Source organism: Gordionus sp. m RMFG-2023, chromosome 3, assembly GCF_954871325.1.
Source record: "Gordionus sp. m RMFG-2023 chromosome 3, tfGorSpeb1-WG-v2, whole genome shotgun sequence".
Lineage (NCBI taxonomy): Eukaryota > Metazoa > Nematomorpha > Gordioida > Chordodea > Parachordodidae > Gordionus > Gordionus sp. m RMFG-2023.
The window spans coordinates 53,507,682-53,524,250 of NC_088777.1; the positions used below are offsets into that span (position 1 = coordinate 53,507,682).

A 16,569-nucleotide genomic window follows, 5' to 3' on the forward strand; every position below is an offset into this window, starting at 1 on the left:
TTCAAAATATGAATTTCATTTATAATTATTTATTATTCATATTATTTTAATATATTATTTTTATATGTATTTTTGTATATTTATATTATATATAAATTTCTTTGAAAAATACTATTACGAAATAATAATAATATTTAAAAAAATTATAAATACATTTTTTTTTCAAGGAGGTCCACAAAATAAAGGACAAAATGTCCGTTAGTAGTAAAAAAAAATGAAAAGGAAATACTTTTATAAAGTTGGGCTATACAAAATATAATATATTATAAAAAATGAATATAAGATTTTATTTGTTGCTTCATATAGTGTAATCCATATCGTGATTTAATACTCGGTAAGAATGAGAGACCTCCTTCTTCTGACACAAGAGGATGAGGGAGAAAACGACTCCAAGAAGCTGAATTTTTATTTTTTTAATATCATAAATCTAAAGATTACAATATAGTTAATGGCAGTTTGGAGTGAGGGCTTCGGGTTCAGGTTCCTAGATTTAGCTCTGTTCAGAGGGTTCCGATTCCAAACTCCCATTAGTAAGTGGTAACGTGATGGAACGTAGAACTGTAATTAATAGGTATTCGGAAAATATTTGATCGATGACCAATAACAAATGCTAAATATTATATTTTACTAACTCTCGCGAAATCAACAAATCACCCAAAGTATTAATTACCAATAAATAATTAAATTTCCTCAGTCACGGTTCTTTCCAGATGAGTTAAAATATTTCGGATGAATTTTATAACCCTCTTTTAAAATTTATAGGACCAAAAACTTATTTTTAAAATATTTCGATAAATTTTTTTGAAGATTTCTTCCATCAAAATCTTACTCAAAAATTAGCAAATACTCTTAGGTGTTTTTTTGTGAGGAATTCCGTAAATTTATCACATCATTAGGGTTTTTTTTCTTCAAAAATATCGCGTAAAAAATTATTTAAAATATCGTAAAACATCAATTCAATTTGGTAAAATATTACTCTCAATTTAAAGTGCATCATTTATAAACTCGCCTAATATCGCTTTAAAAACGAATTCGGCAAAGTTTTCGAGGCCGTACTTTAATTTAGTATCGGATTTTGAATCGCGAAATTTAAAAAAATCAAATCATGCCTTATTCAAAATATTTTTAGGCATTTTACGATTTTACAAACGTAATTATGGCCATTTAAACCCCAGATATTAAGGTACAACCTAAATTTTAAAATGCTATTTAGTTACGACAATAAAAATGCCAGAAACAAAATATATAAGAAGTTACTTGAATAACGAAAAAGGCGACGGCAACCTCTGCAATGTAAATCAAGTTGTTGGAAAAAACGTTTTTAAATCTTGTAAAGCAGCCCTTAAGGTATATACAAAATGGTGGTTATTTTGGGCTCTGGATATAAGATTATAACAAAGAAATCGTTTTTTTTAATTCAAATTTGTCCCATAATTTTAGAGTAGGGTCCCGGGAAAACTGGACTAAAAAGTGTCACGCTTTAGAGAAATCAGTGAATATAAAATTATATCGGTGATTTCGCAATTTTCCGGAAAAAAAAATCCTAAATTTCATCTTAAAGGAAGTGGAACGAATCAAAACCAAAAAAAAAATGCTAACCTTGTCTAACCTGATCCCTATAAAAGAAAATTCTTCTATAACAAAATTTAAATTACTTTATGATAATATGTCGTAGGTTCTTCGAGGCTTCCAGAACATTCGTAAGCCTTGACGCAACAACTACTTGGCACGACCTGTTTCAAAAAAAATACAGTTATTATTTTTAATTAGGCCAGTTGCACCTTAAATATATTATGATTACAACGAAAAGTAAAATCAACTTTATGCCTAAGAATAGGATTAAAAAATTATGGGTGATCTATGAAGGGATTAATAAAAAAAAATATAAAATAGAGAAATTTTTGCTGGGGTGTGATTGGATGGACATTCATATTTGTATCGATGTTTTAAAAAAAATGCTAATTAAATAATGACTCCTTACCCTATCACTCGACGGATCGGCTTCTTTGATAGCTTTGTACCAAGGAGTTTCGGACCAATCAGAATAATTGTAAATGCCGCAACATTTCAACTTGGTCTGGACGAAATTTATCTCGTCGTAGAGGTCCGAGACATTGGAATAATGTTGGAAGGCGTCTACCAACTCCCTTTTCACTTCCGATTCCAACTTGACATTTTTTTTAAACAAAATATGATATCTTACTAAAGGACTACAGGTTTTACCCTTGAAACTCGATTTACTAAAAGCGCGCTATTCCTGGAGGAAAATTAACCCCCTCCCCCCCCATTAAAATGTACAGATTCGAGATTCCTGACGTTGTCTATGGTAATAAAGAGATATTATATAAGCCAGAAAAACATCGTCAAAGTCGTTAGATTTCGTTAATAGATTGTTCAAGACCTTCGTGCCACCTACGAGAAAAATCCTAAGGCCTGCATAATATTATTTTTTTTTCCTAATGAAATAGTGAGAGCTACCTAACCACAACTTTACGATATTATTTTCACTGCTTCGGGTTCAAAAAAGTATTGTTAAAGGTATTCGGTTCCCTAAAGCTAGTGTTGTTAACCGGCTCGTTTTGAGGCCGTTTTCTAAAAAAATGACCAACTCGGTATTTCATCCAGAACAGTATCACGTGAGAGGGAAGGAACCGGTTCGGACCATCTATTAGCGAAATCTCGGTTAGTCTAAACGGCTCGAATACCCTATGCCGCCTTATAGGTCACAAACAAAGGTTGACATAAATCATATTTTTATAAAAAATTATAAAATTATGACAAAAATAAAAAAAAGGTCGATAACTAACGATATATCACAAAAATTTTAATCGAATTTTTTTATGTATTATTTCTTTCTTTTTTTTTTATTAAAATATGTAATTAAATTAAATTTAGGTAAAAACTTATGTTGACTTATTTTTTTTCACATTTTATATTTTCACTTATCCTTCAAAAAAAAACAAATATTTTATATATTTTTTGTTATTTTTGAAAATTAATTTTATTGTAAAAAAAATAAACTATCTTCTTTATTTTTTAGGTCAATTGAATGTTATGTGATGGATGATATGACTAATTTATATAGTTAAATAACAAAAATGGATATACTAATAAACTTTATAATTTTATAGTCATTAAACTACCACCGCATTACAATTACATTAAACATTATAAATAAGGGAGAAAGCTTAGAAATACTGTTAAAACTATACTCATTTATTACAAGAACTACACATTACCATCATATTATGATGATCAAGTAGGACAAAAATCCTAACTTTTTTTGTCAATTATATTTGGTAAAACAGGGGGGGGGGGGAAACGTTCAAAAAAAATTCAAATCAAAGATTATTGATTTTCTGTGGAGAAGGTGGAACATTAATGATCTAATTTCGCAAATATATAATAATATATATTTTTCTTAAATAACTGTAAAAAAACGGAAAAGGAGGTTTATATCAAAATTTATCGAGGTAAAGAATAATAATTAAGGTGCGTACCGCGGATTTGTACTTGTAGGCGAGTACGCAAGCCGTCAGCTCTAAACCCAGAAGCAGGAACAGGAATATGGCCAGAGTGCTGGGCAAGCATTTGTTGTTGTAGCAACAGCAGCAGGTAAACGCGGCGGTCAAACCGACGACCAGTAAAATCACCGCGAGACCGAATATAGCGGTGGTAGGAATGAGGGCGAATTTCGCGTTGCGGATGTCCTCGTAATGGCTGTAAGCGGAGAAGAGCCATACGGTGGAGAAAAATAAGGCGGCTGAGAGGGCCTGAATATAAAAATTAAGTTATTTTATATTTTTTCCAAATGAAGATCGGTAGATTTATATTTATGATTTGTAAAATTGTTGGGGGCTGTGCCTTAAAATTTCAGAGCGATGCATAGATACTTGCCCAGTATCGGCCGATAAATGGTTAGTATCCGGGTTCGGCTAATACCGAGTTAGTATCCGCGAATCGGTTTGTGTATAAAAAGTGATATTCGGTGCTTTTCTGGTTTACAGTTAGTCATCTTTTTTGATGGCATCGATCTGAAGATGGACGGCAAATAAATCAATCAAAACATCGTATCTGTATCGGTTATCGGATGAAAAAATGTCGGATTGGATCGGATAGGTGCAACCCTATAAAATAGGAGTATTGGTTTTTTAAAAAAAATTAAATGTTATCACATTAGGCTGCAACATATGTTTATCTCATAAATGTAAAGGAGCGGGAATAAGTCCCCACCTAGATGGTTTAGTTTACCCGTATTCTTATTGGTTCACGGTCCAATAGTCATAGATGTCTCAAATAAATAAGGTATGGCTAATCACGCAACGATGGCCTTATAAATATCCGTTTGACTCAAGAGGAAAGCATCTTATTTGAGATTTCACCTCTGTTAATCCGTTTCTCCTCTCACCCAAATATTAAACCCGATTAATTAAAAGAACAGAAAAAACCGAAAAGTACGACCTTTCAAATTTCCGTTTCACCCGGCAAATAATTATTTCTACTAAATAGGTCCTTAGGCACCCCCCCCCCCCATTAGCTATAATTTTGGAAGATTTTAAGTCTTTTTTTTAAAAAAAACAATCATCTGAATTTAGCGAGGATCGAGGATCTGATCCTCATCTAAAATTTCACAAATCAACGCAATCAGCTTTGTCACGTGACAACTATCAAAGTTTCCTGGGAAACTATAACGTTATTTCTAAAAATTTTGAACTATCCAATAATTAGATCGCAAATCTTGTTTTGCTGAGAGACTTTAGCAGATAGTTCCAATTAAGTTTTGAGTTTAAATAAAATTATTATTTATATATATATTTATACTCATAAAATAAATATTAAAAAAACGCGAACGCGATTTCGAATAGGAACAATTGTCGCGTTCCCTTGGGAGCGAATAGCGATATTTTTAAAAAAAACTTAATTCGCGACAAATACAAAAAATTAGGGTAAATTTTGAAGAAAAATTAAACGTCATATTTTATATATATATAAATACAACTGCGATATCTGGATCCAGGAAAAATCAATAAATATCAACCCCCCCTCTCCCTTATCAAAAAATCGATTTCTAAAAGTGTTTCAGGGAAGATATGCAAATTCGGAAAATTGTTTCTCTAGTGCAAAAAAAATAATATCCGCATTTTAGATGAAGCCATAACATAAGAACAATTATGGTTGCGGGCTTAACTATAAGCGGTAGAGGGCCAAATGTCGGCCGGAAGTTCTAAAAAAGCGCCGGAAATAAAGAATGATTATTTTTTCCATCTCTGGAAGAACAAGTTCGGACCGGTCCTGGTTCAAAAAAAATAAAAAGTTGGAAAACCAGGCTTAGGGCTAGAAGAATACAAATTTACATGACTCTAAGAAGCGGTACGGAATAGAATTTATCAAAAAGAGAGTGAGAGAGAAGAAATCAAGATGAATACCCCGACCTTCCAAAAAGCGTCTCCGCAAAAAAAACGGATATTGTCGCGATTCGTTTTACGCGTTTTTTTAAATCTTTCGCGGCTCAACATTATTACAAGTTTAATTGTCGGCAATCAAATTATATTTGTTTTTAATTTCCTCGTATCAATTAATGATAATAACCAATGTGAAGAATGTATTTCCCCCTTTGTCGAACAAAAGAAATTAAAAATAAAAAATTCATTTTTGTCGTTTTGTCATTTTTTTTAAATAAGATAACGAGAATTACCTATATACTTTGTCCGCGTATAACTTTACAAAAATTTTATTTTTCACGATATCCGTTAATTTTATTTTAATTAATTATATATTTTTTTATATTAAATAAATTATAGGAAATTTTACCTTTGTGGGAAAAGCAAAGAAATTTTAATTTTATAAAAAAAAACGACAAATAAAAGTGACACGACAATATAATATAAAAATAAAATAAATTGTTAATATTACCTGCTTTTTTTTTACAAATAATGTATTTTATAATAAAAATATAAATTGTAATTAATTTATTTGATTGATTGAATAAAAGTGATTGGAAGTTATTAATAAATATATCAAATATTGTTACAAAATTATTGTAAAAATAAAACTATTATATGATTGATCAATATAAAAAAAATATTCATAAAATATATTAAGTAGTTAAAATAGAACAGATATTTTTAAGAGAAAATATGTTAAAGAAATTTTTAAAAAAAAGCTTTTTCAAGCATTTCCGAGATCCGAGGCGGTAACCGCTTTACGCTAATACCCTGGTCCGGTCCGGTTTTTCCCGAGTTCATTAATCATTCTAAGGCTCGCCGATAGAAATCCCATAAAATCATCTGTTCGAAAAATAGAACGTGCCGATTCTTAAGAACAATTTTTCTATAATCACCCTAAATTACTCTTTAGATCTCCCTCTATCTTTTGAGTAGGTTCAAAAGTCCCCAGTATCTATATATACTTCTACTAGTTAGATCGGCCCATGGGCTCTAATAAGTATTGCCAAATCTCTGCTAAAATATCATTTCTTAGATGAATTAATAATACTGATCTCACGAATTAGGATGTTTGAAAGCCTTGGGCCTTACCCATTTGGACCAACATTTTGGTCGTTTATAATTTATAAAAAATGAATTCTAGATAAAAAATTTACATTAAATTAATATCACTAATTTAAAAGGTATTAGTGTAAAAAAAATTTAAAAAATATAATTTAAAATCAAATTTATAAATAAAAAAATTACGAAAAAGAAATGTAAACAAGTGGAAAAAAACTGTAAATTTTTATCGATTTTCGCACTGGAAAAATAAAGTATTATAAAAACGAAATTGAATTTATTCAACAAATTCAATATACCAATAATATGAGTGGAGGTAGTTTGTAGTAAAATTAATAAAAAAATTAACAAAATGGAAGAAGTAAAATCATATCTAATAGAGGCCTGCAGGCCCGGCCGGGCTTGACCCGGGTACATGTGCCGGGCCGTATTTTAATTTTTTCAAATATACCCGGACCGGGCCGTATATTTTAAAACCAAATATTTGAAATCGCCATTATTAGCTATAAAAATCAAGAATAAATAAAATATATTTTAAAATCCGGACCGGGACTGAAAATATCTTTAAAAAAACCGGGGCCGGGCCGAAAATTTATTTTGAAAAAAATCCGGGCCGGGCCGGGCCGTACAAATGGTACCTCTGCAGGTTCCTGATATATCTATAAACTAATCGATAAAAATAAACGTTACATATTTAGAAAATCAACCAGTTATTTTTAGATAATTTTGATCAATCAATTACCGATAAAAGATCGGATATCGAATACTACGCGACATTTTAAAATCGATGATTGGGGTCAACCCTAAAAAAAAATTAGGATAGATTTTAAGATGTATGATCAATTTACGTCTTGTACTGAAATTAAAAGTAACTTTTTTTCAAGAGGTTCGGTCCCAGCTGTTAGTAAATATTCTCATCTCGCTCTAAAAAGTTTAAGAGCGAGCTAGGACACCGCGATCGCGAGCGATTTTTTATTTTGTCTACATAAATTGCAATACTTTTTTGAAGGCGTTAAAAAAAGTCGATTTGTCCTTATAATCACATTCGATTTATAATTCAAGATTTGAATAGAGTTCTAAATATTATTAACGATGATTCGATTTTATTGTAATCATGATTATAACTTAGGATAGGAGTATAAACAGAGGGAAACAGTTATAACTGTAACGAGCATGGCGCAATTTACGAATTTAACAAATTTGAAGCACGATTCCGCCAACACTCGAAGGCCCATAAATAACGGATTCCCTAGATTTTTAAACGGACAACGCGCCCCGATTATCGATCCGGTGAAAGCGTACGGGTGATTGAGAAAAATGGCTCCGGTTAGCTATTAGCCAAACAAGCCATTCGTGATAAGGATTTTCTCGATCAATTTTTAACCCAATCAAAAACATCTGTTAAAGAAATTTCAAGGCTCGCATAAGATTATGTTGGCCAATATCTTAATTTTTAAAAAGTTTGGTTGAATCGGGGTTAAATGGTCCATACATTTGCAGGCGCGTGTCTAATGTTTTGCTTGATGGGGAGGGGGTCAAAAAACATATTGAGGGGGCCAAATGCCCCCTTTTAAATGAACTACGCGTTAAATATATTTGTTCGAAAAAAAAATTCTCAAATAAAGGTTGTTGTTTTTTTCACTCGCGAAAAAAACAAACCGTTCTTTATGTCAAATGTTTAAAAAAAATAATCATTATCATTTTGCTTCGGCAATTAAACTTGATAAACATGATGAAGTAATAGGTGTTCAATTATGCTCTACCGAAGATAATGACCATAATTGTGCATTACCGTTTTTATTGCCTTTTTTTAAGATGTGTCCTTTATATATAATAAATTTATATGGTGGCCTCAGTAAATAATAACATAAGCGTAATGTTCGATAAAAAATATATATATATATATATACAAAATAAAACCTTGATAAAATTTTTTTTAGACGATTAATTTCACATCCATTAAAATAATAAAGTCGGTTAAGTGCCACGAAATTATTTTTTGATAATAACGGGTGTTCGTAGGACAGTTCACGTGACTCGCGACCATTTTTTAAAATGGTGTCATAAATTAATCGTTTTCATTATACCACGAGCTTACTTCCTTTTCCCCTTTCTCTCATATTCCTTATTTTTACTTTCTAATTAATTTTTTTTTTAAAAAAAACATTTAAACAATTGTTAATTCGATATACAAAAAAATGACGCTTTAATTTTCAATCCAAGAACAATGGACTCCACGAGGAGGGAAAGTTTATTATAATTTTTTTTAAAAATAAATAATTATTATATAATTTCGGCGAAACGATACTTGGAGATGATAAATAGTAGATATGTTCCCTTTCGGGATCTAACATTTTCAAAAAAAAAAAAAGAATCCATCGCCTTCCTCAATCATTTTGCGAAAAAGGTAGGCGTTAAAATTCGTAAAACGCTTTCGGGTTTATTAGTCATAAAAAAAATACGCGTCAATATTTAACATGATTAAATGTATCAAAAAAAAATTTATAATAATTTTTAAATAAGAATTGTTTTTCTAAGATATTTCGATCCGATAAGCCAAAGACGGTCTTTGCAGTTAAAACTGTAGGTTTTATAATAGGTTAAAACTGAATGAATTTTTTTTTTCATTTTGAGCAATTTGATCGTTTGTAGCCTATAAATAGACCATATGCATGTTACAAGGTCAATGAGGGGCAACGCTTTATATTTCTACCATTATACCGATACAAAATAACGTTACAATTCTCGATACCTCGAACAAGTATCTCCAGACAAATTTCGGAAAATAATTCCCCCGAAAAAAAACCCTCCCAATTTTTGGTTAAAAAAATTCCCCTTAGAAAGCATTTACGAGGGCAAGCCCTTACAAATTCGAAATCTAAAACTTTAAATTACGGATATATCTTCTTTGAGAAAGAAAAAATGAACCAATGAAAAGCCAGCGATTTAGGGAAGCGACTAATTTAAAAAAATTGTACAGGGAACATCCCGAGAATACGCATGTTTAAAAACGGGTATCGATAAGTAAACCCGACTCGGTACGGTTGAATAATTTATCGCACGATTATAGACTAATTGTTGATTGACACGATTTACGAAAAAATTTCGGGCAGGCCCGGTTCGGGCTAAAATTTAGTTACAAGCGCCCCACCCGGACTGTTAAAATCGTACGGATTTATGGCCCGTTGCGGGTCGGATATAATTTAGTCGCGTTAAAAAAACGCCGCGCGGCGCACGAACAAAAGAAATATTTCGCATTCCAGTGTTTAAAAAAAAATAATAAAAATAATAGCAAATAGGATTAAGAAAAAAAATATTAAAAATGGATTATTAAATAAAAAAAAAATGTAATCTCGAATTATTTTATAAAAAAGTAACAAAAATTAATATAATAAAAGGTTAAGTAAATAAATTATTAATTTTAGAATTTATAAATTTTTTACACGTTCGCCAAAGAAACCATATTAAATTATTTTAGAAATAAAGTGAAATTCGAAGCGACGCTTCTTGCTGATTTGTCGGGTCGAGCCAACCATCGCGTAAATATTTTATCGTACCGGATTTTTTATTCGAATCCTGTCGCGCCGACTTAGTCGACTAATTTACGGGACTAGGTGACGATTTATTTACCAGAATAGTTGAAAATGTTTGGTTAAGAAACAGCTGCGATTGGTGCAATCCTAATCTGGCTCAGGCCTCTTAGCTAATTGGCGAAATTGGCCAAATCTAGCTATGAGCTAAGCATCCAAAATCTAGGGCTTAAAATTTTTTCTAACCATTGTCTAAACTAGGAAAAACCCCCAAAACCCGCGTTTTTGTTGCTAATAATTTTCCGAGCTAATTTGTCGGTTTACCAGAGTTGTTAAAGGATCTATATGTATCTAGATATAAAAATGTGGTATCTGTATCTGTATAGATTTTTGATTAAAATATCGGTATCTAGATATTATTTTAGACGATGTATCTCTATCTAGATCCATTTAAAAAGTATCTTTTAACAACTCTGCGGTTTGCACATATATTTTCTACGGCCTTTTCTAGCTATTAGTCGGAACGATATTTTTGGCCAAATCAAAATTTACGAAATTACCAAATTATCTCAAATAATAAAAACATATAGTTTTTTTGTAATAAAAAACAAGATGTTCTTATCCAAACATACATCACTTCTATCTTCTTTTTTTTTTCAAAAAATAAAAATGACCTCTTATAGTGCGAACAAATTTATTTTTTTTAAATTTAAATCTTTAAACAAAAAGACAGGGAAACTAAATCAGGTTTTTTTAGAAAATATTTGCCCATCCCTAAATGGAACAACAGCTGGCTTAGGACAAGGGGGATTTTTTCTTCTTCTCATCGTTGATCATGTTGATTGGTAGATGTCAGTTTTAAGGCGAACCCTATTTATAGAATGAGCATCCCTAGTCAGTTTGGAAATCATAAAATCTTTTCCCGACCTTCAATTTACGAAATATTAACTATTTTCACGTTATCCAAATTTTTATAAAATCAAAAATTTTCGCATTTTTTTAATAGAGAAACCACTTAGCGTTACACAAAACCCCAAAAACCTCCCCGTGAAAAATATGATTTGGCAAATATAATTGTTTTTTTTAATGATACCCGAAAATTTGGGTGAAGCCCAACCACCCTACCCAACATCCTCCCCTACTTAATTTTATAAGAAATTCCCTATTTTTGTTTAAAAAAACAGCGCATAAACTAATAAATATACAAAATAAACGATATTATAGGAAAGGCATTTTCATTCAAATTTTTACGTAAACTTTTTAAATTATAAATTATATAGACAAAAACGTGAAGGTTCCAATGGATCGAATAATTCTTATAGCGTTTGGCATTTTCTATTTTCGGCGGTAACGGAGCCAACCTACAATCGCTCAACCTCAGAACCCGAAGGCAAAATAAAATCGCCTACCGTAATCGTTTTCGCCGCTAACCAATCCATCTTATTTTTGGTGTCACATTTTCCGAAGATCTCCATAAGTAAGTATACTTTACTGCTTATTTATACTAAACCAAAATTTTAAATAACATGTAATATCATAGCTAAGGCCAAGGGCATTCGATCATATTTCTAGCTATGCGTTGGCAAGCTATACGCGTAAGACAGTCTTATAGTACCCATAAAATGAGCTTTTCTAACATTTTAAAAAAACGGAAATTTTTTAATTCTTCGATTTGTAATATTAATATAAAATAACTTACCCATAATTCTAAAAAAAAAGAATAATTCGAAATTAACGAAATAAGAACGCAGACGATATTATAAATTTCGAAGACCAATCCTTTAGTTTTAGAACTTATTTACAATTTTGAATGACAGCCTTAATTTAAGCAAGGGACGCGCACGCGTTACGTTTTTTTTATATTATTTTTATTTCGTTCATAGGTTTCCGTTTATAGACTAGAAAAGCGCTGATTTGATTAAAACTATTTTTGCCCCCCCCCCCGGCCTTTCCCACTACCGATAAAAATTAATGATCCAATTAATCGCAAAAATCCCATTAAAGTTTGCACAGCCGAAAACTAGTGTTTTTAAATTACCGACCACCTCAATTGCGGATTAATCAAACTTTTTAGCCTAAAAAATTGATCGAAGATTGATCGTGGTTAGAAACATGGCCACGCTGTTTTATAGTTGAAAAGTTAGGTAATTTAACAACACTACCGAAAACAAATATATTCGTATCCATCGTGGTTCTAATGAACTGTTAGGGGAGAAGGTAGGGAAATCCCTAATCAAGCCCCTCAGCCAAAAGATCCAGCATCAACCTTAGAAGGTCATTTCGACCAATCAAACACGAGCTTCTAAATCTCGCGTTACAATTTTTTAAATTAATCTATAAAGGATATACATGGCCATCATCGGAAGAGAAATATCTAAAAAAAATATATTTTTATAATTGCGATAATTATATTTTATAAATTTCATGTATTTTATGATAATAAATTGATTATTACAAAAAAAAATAAAATAATTACTACAGAAACGCCTAATTTTTATTGTACATATACAAACGATGACAATGATTTTAAAAACTATTCACCACATGTTTCTTATTCTTTTGTTTCGCGACGTAAAATTTGAACTTAAAAACAACAACAAAAAAGTATAAGTAAAAAGTTTCCAAAAGACTAGGGGTAGATCTACTATTCTACCTGTTTTAATAAATATCCTCTAGGAAAGGCTAAATTTATCTATTTATTTTTCACTTTAGGGCTAGGTCGTCCGAAGTTGTTTTATCGCTGTCCTTTGTAAAAAAAAATCGAAATTTTAAAAAGTAAAATTTCTTACCCGAAGTAGGATCGTATTTTACCCAGACCCTAAAAAACCCCTTTTCCGGGAGTTAGGAGCGGTTAAAAGATTAACGCGGAGAAGACGTAATATTATAGCCCAACGAAATGTTGATAAATTATAATTAGTACTTAAAAGTATGCCTAGAATATTGCTAAAAAAACAACAGGGATTTGAAATCGTTAATCAAAACGTTTCAGTTACAATTCGGAGATCTTTTTTTGAACAAATTTATATATCAACTCATTCAGGATTCAGAAATTCGCATGGGTCTCCTTTTGCAGTTCAGTACTATTTTTACAAGTTTTGAATTTATTAAATTGAATTATCTAATAAGTTGGAATTTATGTATTTTATTATATAAAAAAACGTTAACCACCTATATAAATATTTATATAAATGAAATATAATTCCGTTAAAAATAATGTTCAAAAATACGATACCCACCCCCCATTATAAAGAACAAAATAAAATAATGATTTTTAAATACGGGTGGTGGTTATACAAACCGATTCGAACGCACTTTACGACAGTTCGGTGTTCTCTTCTTTCGAATACCTTTCTTTCTTTATAACTATTCGGTAGCGGTTACGATAAAATTTCGAGTTTGGGCGTAGCGCAAAATATAGGTCTTAAATTGATTTTTGATTCATGGGAAGAAACAAAAAAAAATAATATATCTTATCGTGTTACATTGTTATTTATGTCGTATGGGGATTAGGAATCTCTGGAATTTGAATCCTTTTACCGAGCGCGTTCTAGAAGAATTTTAGAATCCGAGTTAACCGGAAATGGATTCTAAGCATGTGTAGAGTCTTTAACCCTATGAATTTCAACCAATTTCAGCCATAGACATTTTGGTATATTTTTTTTTGTTAAATTTATATGAAAAAAATCCATTAAATAAAGATTAATATAAATTAGAAGTAGTTCTAGTTCTAAAATTTCTTTGCAAAATTGTTTGAAATTTTACAGGTTGGGTAACTCTACACATGCTAGAATACATTTCCTGTAAAATCAGATTTTCTAAATCTAAAAATTCGCCCCAAGAGATTCAGAATGCCCACGGATTCCAGATCCCTATAAGACATATATATATATAGTACAATTAAAATATATTGATAAAGATTAATCATTTTCTGTATGTATATATATATATATCGATTAATTGATTTATGTGTTCTACATAACTATTTATTAAGTAATATCTATATATATAATAACGATATAATATTTTAAGCATCATAAATTAATAAGATTTAATATTATATTGTATTATGTATAAAGAGGAATGAAATGAAATAATTTGAAGATTAAATTGGGTGAATGAGTTAACTGATTTATGAGTGTTGTCAAATGGCTTATTCATAAAAAATAAGAACCAATCAAAGTCAAGGGTGTCGAATCGCACCGTAAGTCGTGATAACCGGGTCCGAGCCGTTATAATAGGTTCGAATAACGGTTTTTTTAAATTATATCTATCTATTCATTTTAAAAGGGTCGGTATATGATTTTAAAAATATAAATGGTATTCATATAGTTAAGTTTAAGTTACTTCTTCTAAAAACCGGAAAAAAATCTAAAAAAAGGAACTGTTAAAAATCTCCGAATAGTTCCATAATAACAAGGGTAAAAAAAACTAGGCAAATAAAATAAGAACTGAACCGAAACATGACAGTTGGACATTCTGTCAATCAACTTATCCTTCTTTCCTCCCTTCTTCTCCACCTATCATACTAATTTTGTATTGAGTTTCCCTTTTTATCCAGTTTTGCTGCGAGATGAAGTGAAATTAAAAATGCCACATCATTATTAAAAAATGTTTAAATATTAGAAGGATAATTATAATAACTATTAGCTATTGGGCATAAATAATATTATGAATGAATACACAAAAAAAAAGATTTTTTGCTAAAAAAACCGAGGCATAATTTATTTTTAGATCTGGATTTAATATTATAATAATTTTTGGAGTTTGTTTTCTATTTGTTTGAAATCTTAGCTGCAACCCCCCCCCCCCCTCCTTACTCTAAACAATATAAAACGTATATGTTTTATTGAATTGGTAATTTTTATATTTTGGTCGATACTTTAAAATAATTGTGTGGAAATAAATTATTAAGTATTGATTTCCAAAAAAAATATTTATAATTTTAGGGTATAGTTGGTTAAAATAATTATCGCAGTTTAATGAAATCTGAAAGGGTGACTTTCTCATTTTAATTGTTTACAGTTGTTATAATTCGGTATATGTTTTTGGTTGGTTAGAGGAGAACTGGGAGACATAGGTAATATTCCACATGTTTCCTTCTAAACCAATAGATATTTGTAAGGTCATCAACAGACACAGCTAGGTGAACAAGAGTTGGACTAGACCTTATTAATTTGAGATTATCAAGATAATAGATGTGGCAGCTGAACCCCTTATGAATACATGGTAGCTAGGCCATGCCTACTTTTTAGAGTCTGACTCTTTCCCAAACCCTTTATATTTATTCGGTAGAAATACATTAAGCACCTGGACCTGTTTCTATCCACAATTTTGTATTAAATATTTTAGAGTATTTAATAAAGGGATTATTATGTGCTAATTTCTCAAGGTTAGCCAAATAGTAACGGAGAAAGTTTCCATGTCAGGGACTGCAAAAAATTAATGATAAAATTTGAAGGAAAATTTGGTAGATATATTTCCCAAATAATCAGTAATAATAATATTTTTGTATAACAAAAAAAATGATTGTTTTGTTTTAACAAGTTTTTTCATTCTTATAACTCCCTAGGTAATTATTAAATAAATATAATTTTCCCCAATAGCATATTAGGTTTGATTAAAAAGATATAGAAAGCGATTATTCTGATTAATCTGATTACTATTAAGAAAATGTTATGGTAACTCAAAAAATCTCAAGTATATACCTGGATTAAATATTTTTTAAAAAATTCAAGCCCAGAAGTCGAACAATATCTAAACATCATTTATTAGGAAATTTTGTACAAAATAAGGTAACTATCCTATAAAAGATAAATATTTATTTATACTGAAGATCTCTAAATGTTTTAGGGAACTATTTTTTAAATCATTCTTGCCATTAAAAAAAATAATATTCATTTTTATTATTCAAAAACATCAAATCCTTATATTCAATAAAATTTTTCATGTAAAACCATATAATAAAAGAGTAATTTAAATTAATTTTATTTAACCAGTGAGGTAACATTCATTATTCAGAAAATAATGGTTTTTATAATAAGTTTAATTATAACTTGTTTTCACATCATAATATGCAAATTTTTGATATACTATGCAAATTTAAAGTATATATTATAAATTTTTGTAAAGATTAATTTAGATATTTGTTAGATTTTTTATTTTCTAACAAATACTTACTAAAAATATGGCCGATAATATTCCCAGAAAAATCCGCAAAACTGATATCATCACACTCGATTTCATTTTGGTGGAATACGAATAATGTGTTAATATAACATCCAAGAGGTAATTAGGGATATTTTATAAGATAAGATTAAATTAATAGTAAATAATATTAATATTCAAATATGATTTAAATGTGGGCAGTTAAATATAGATAAATAGATTTTTTTACTAATTAGCAGTTCTGTAAAGTTATGTTGATATTATAACGTCGATACTAACTCTTAAATCTTGTATATCAGTTATCTTTAAATGACAAATATAGCTTATATACTTAAGCGTTGATAGTTTTTGAACATTATATAACATTA

At 30.0% G+C, this 16,569-nt stretch overlaps 1 protein-coding gene across 1 annotated transcript; it reads right to left on the reverse strand.

Annotated features, from left to right (window-relative positions):
• Window positions 1-158: 158 nt before the first annotated feature.
• LOC135925981 (tetraspanin-3-like) lies at window positions 159-16,320 on the reverse strand. Its single transcript, XM_065461601.1, has 6 exons — window positions 16,214-16,320; window positions 3,501-3,773; window positions 1,982-2,167; window positions 1,656-1,733; window positions 1,258-1,341; window positions 159-397 (listed from the first exon to the last, which is right to left on the reverse strand). Exons 1-6 carry the CDS (start codon window positions 16,277-16,279, stop codon window positions 299-301), a joined length of 786 nt encoding a protein of 261 aa, XP_065317673.1. The 5' UTR covers window positions 16,280-16,320; the 3' UTR covers window positions 159-298.
• Between the last annotated feature and the right edge of the window lie 249 nt (window positions 16,321-16,569).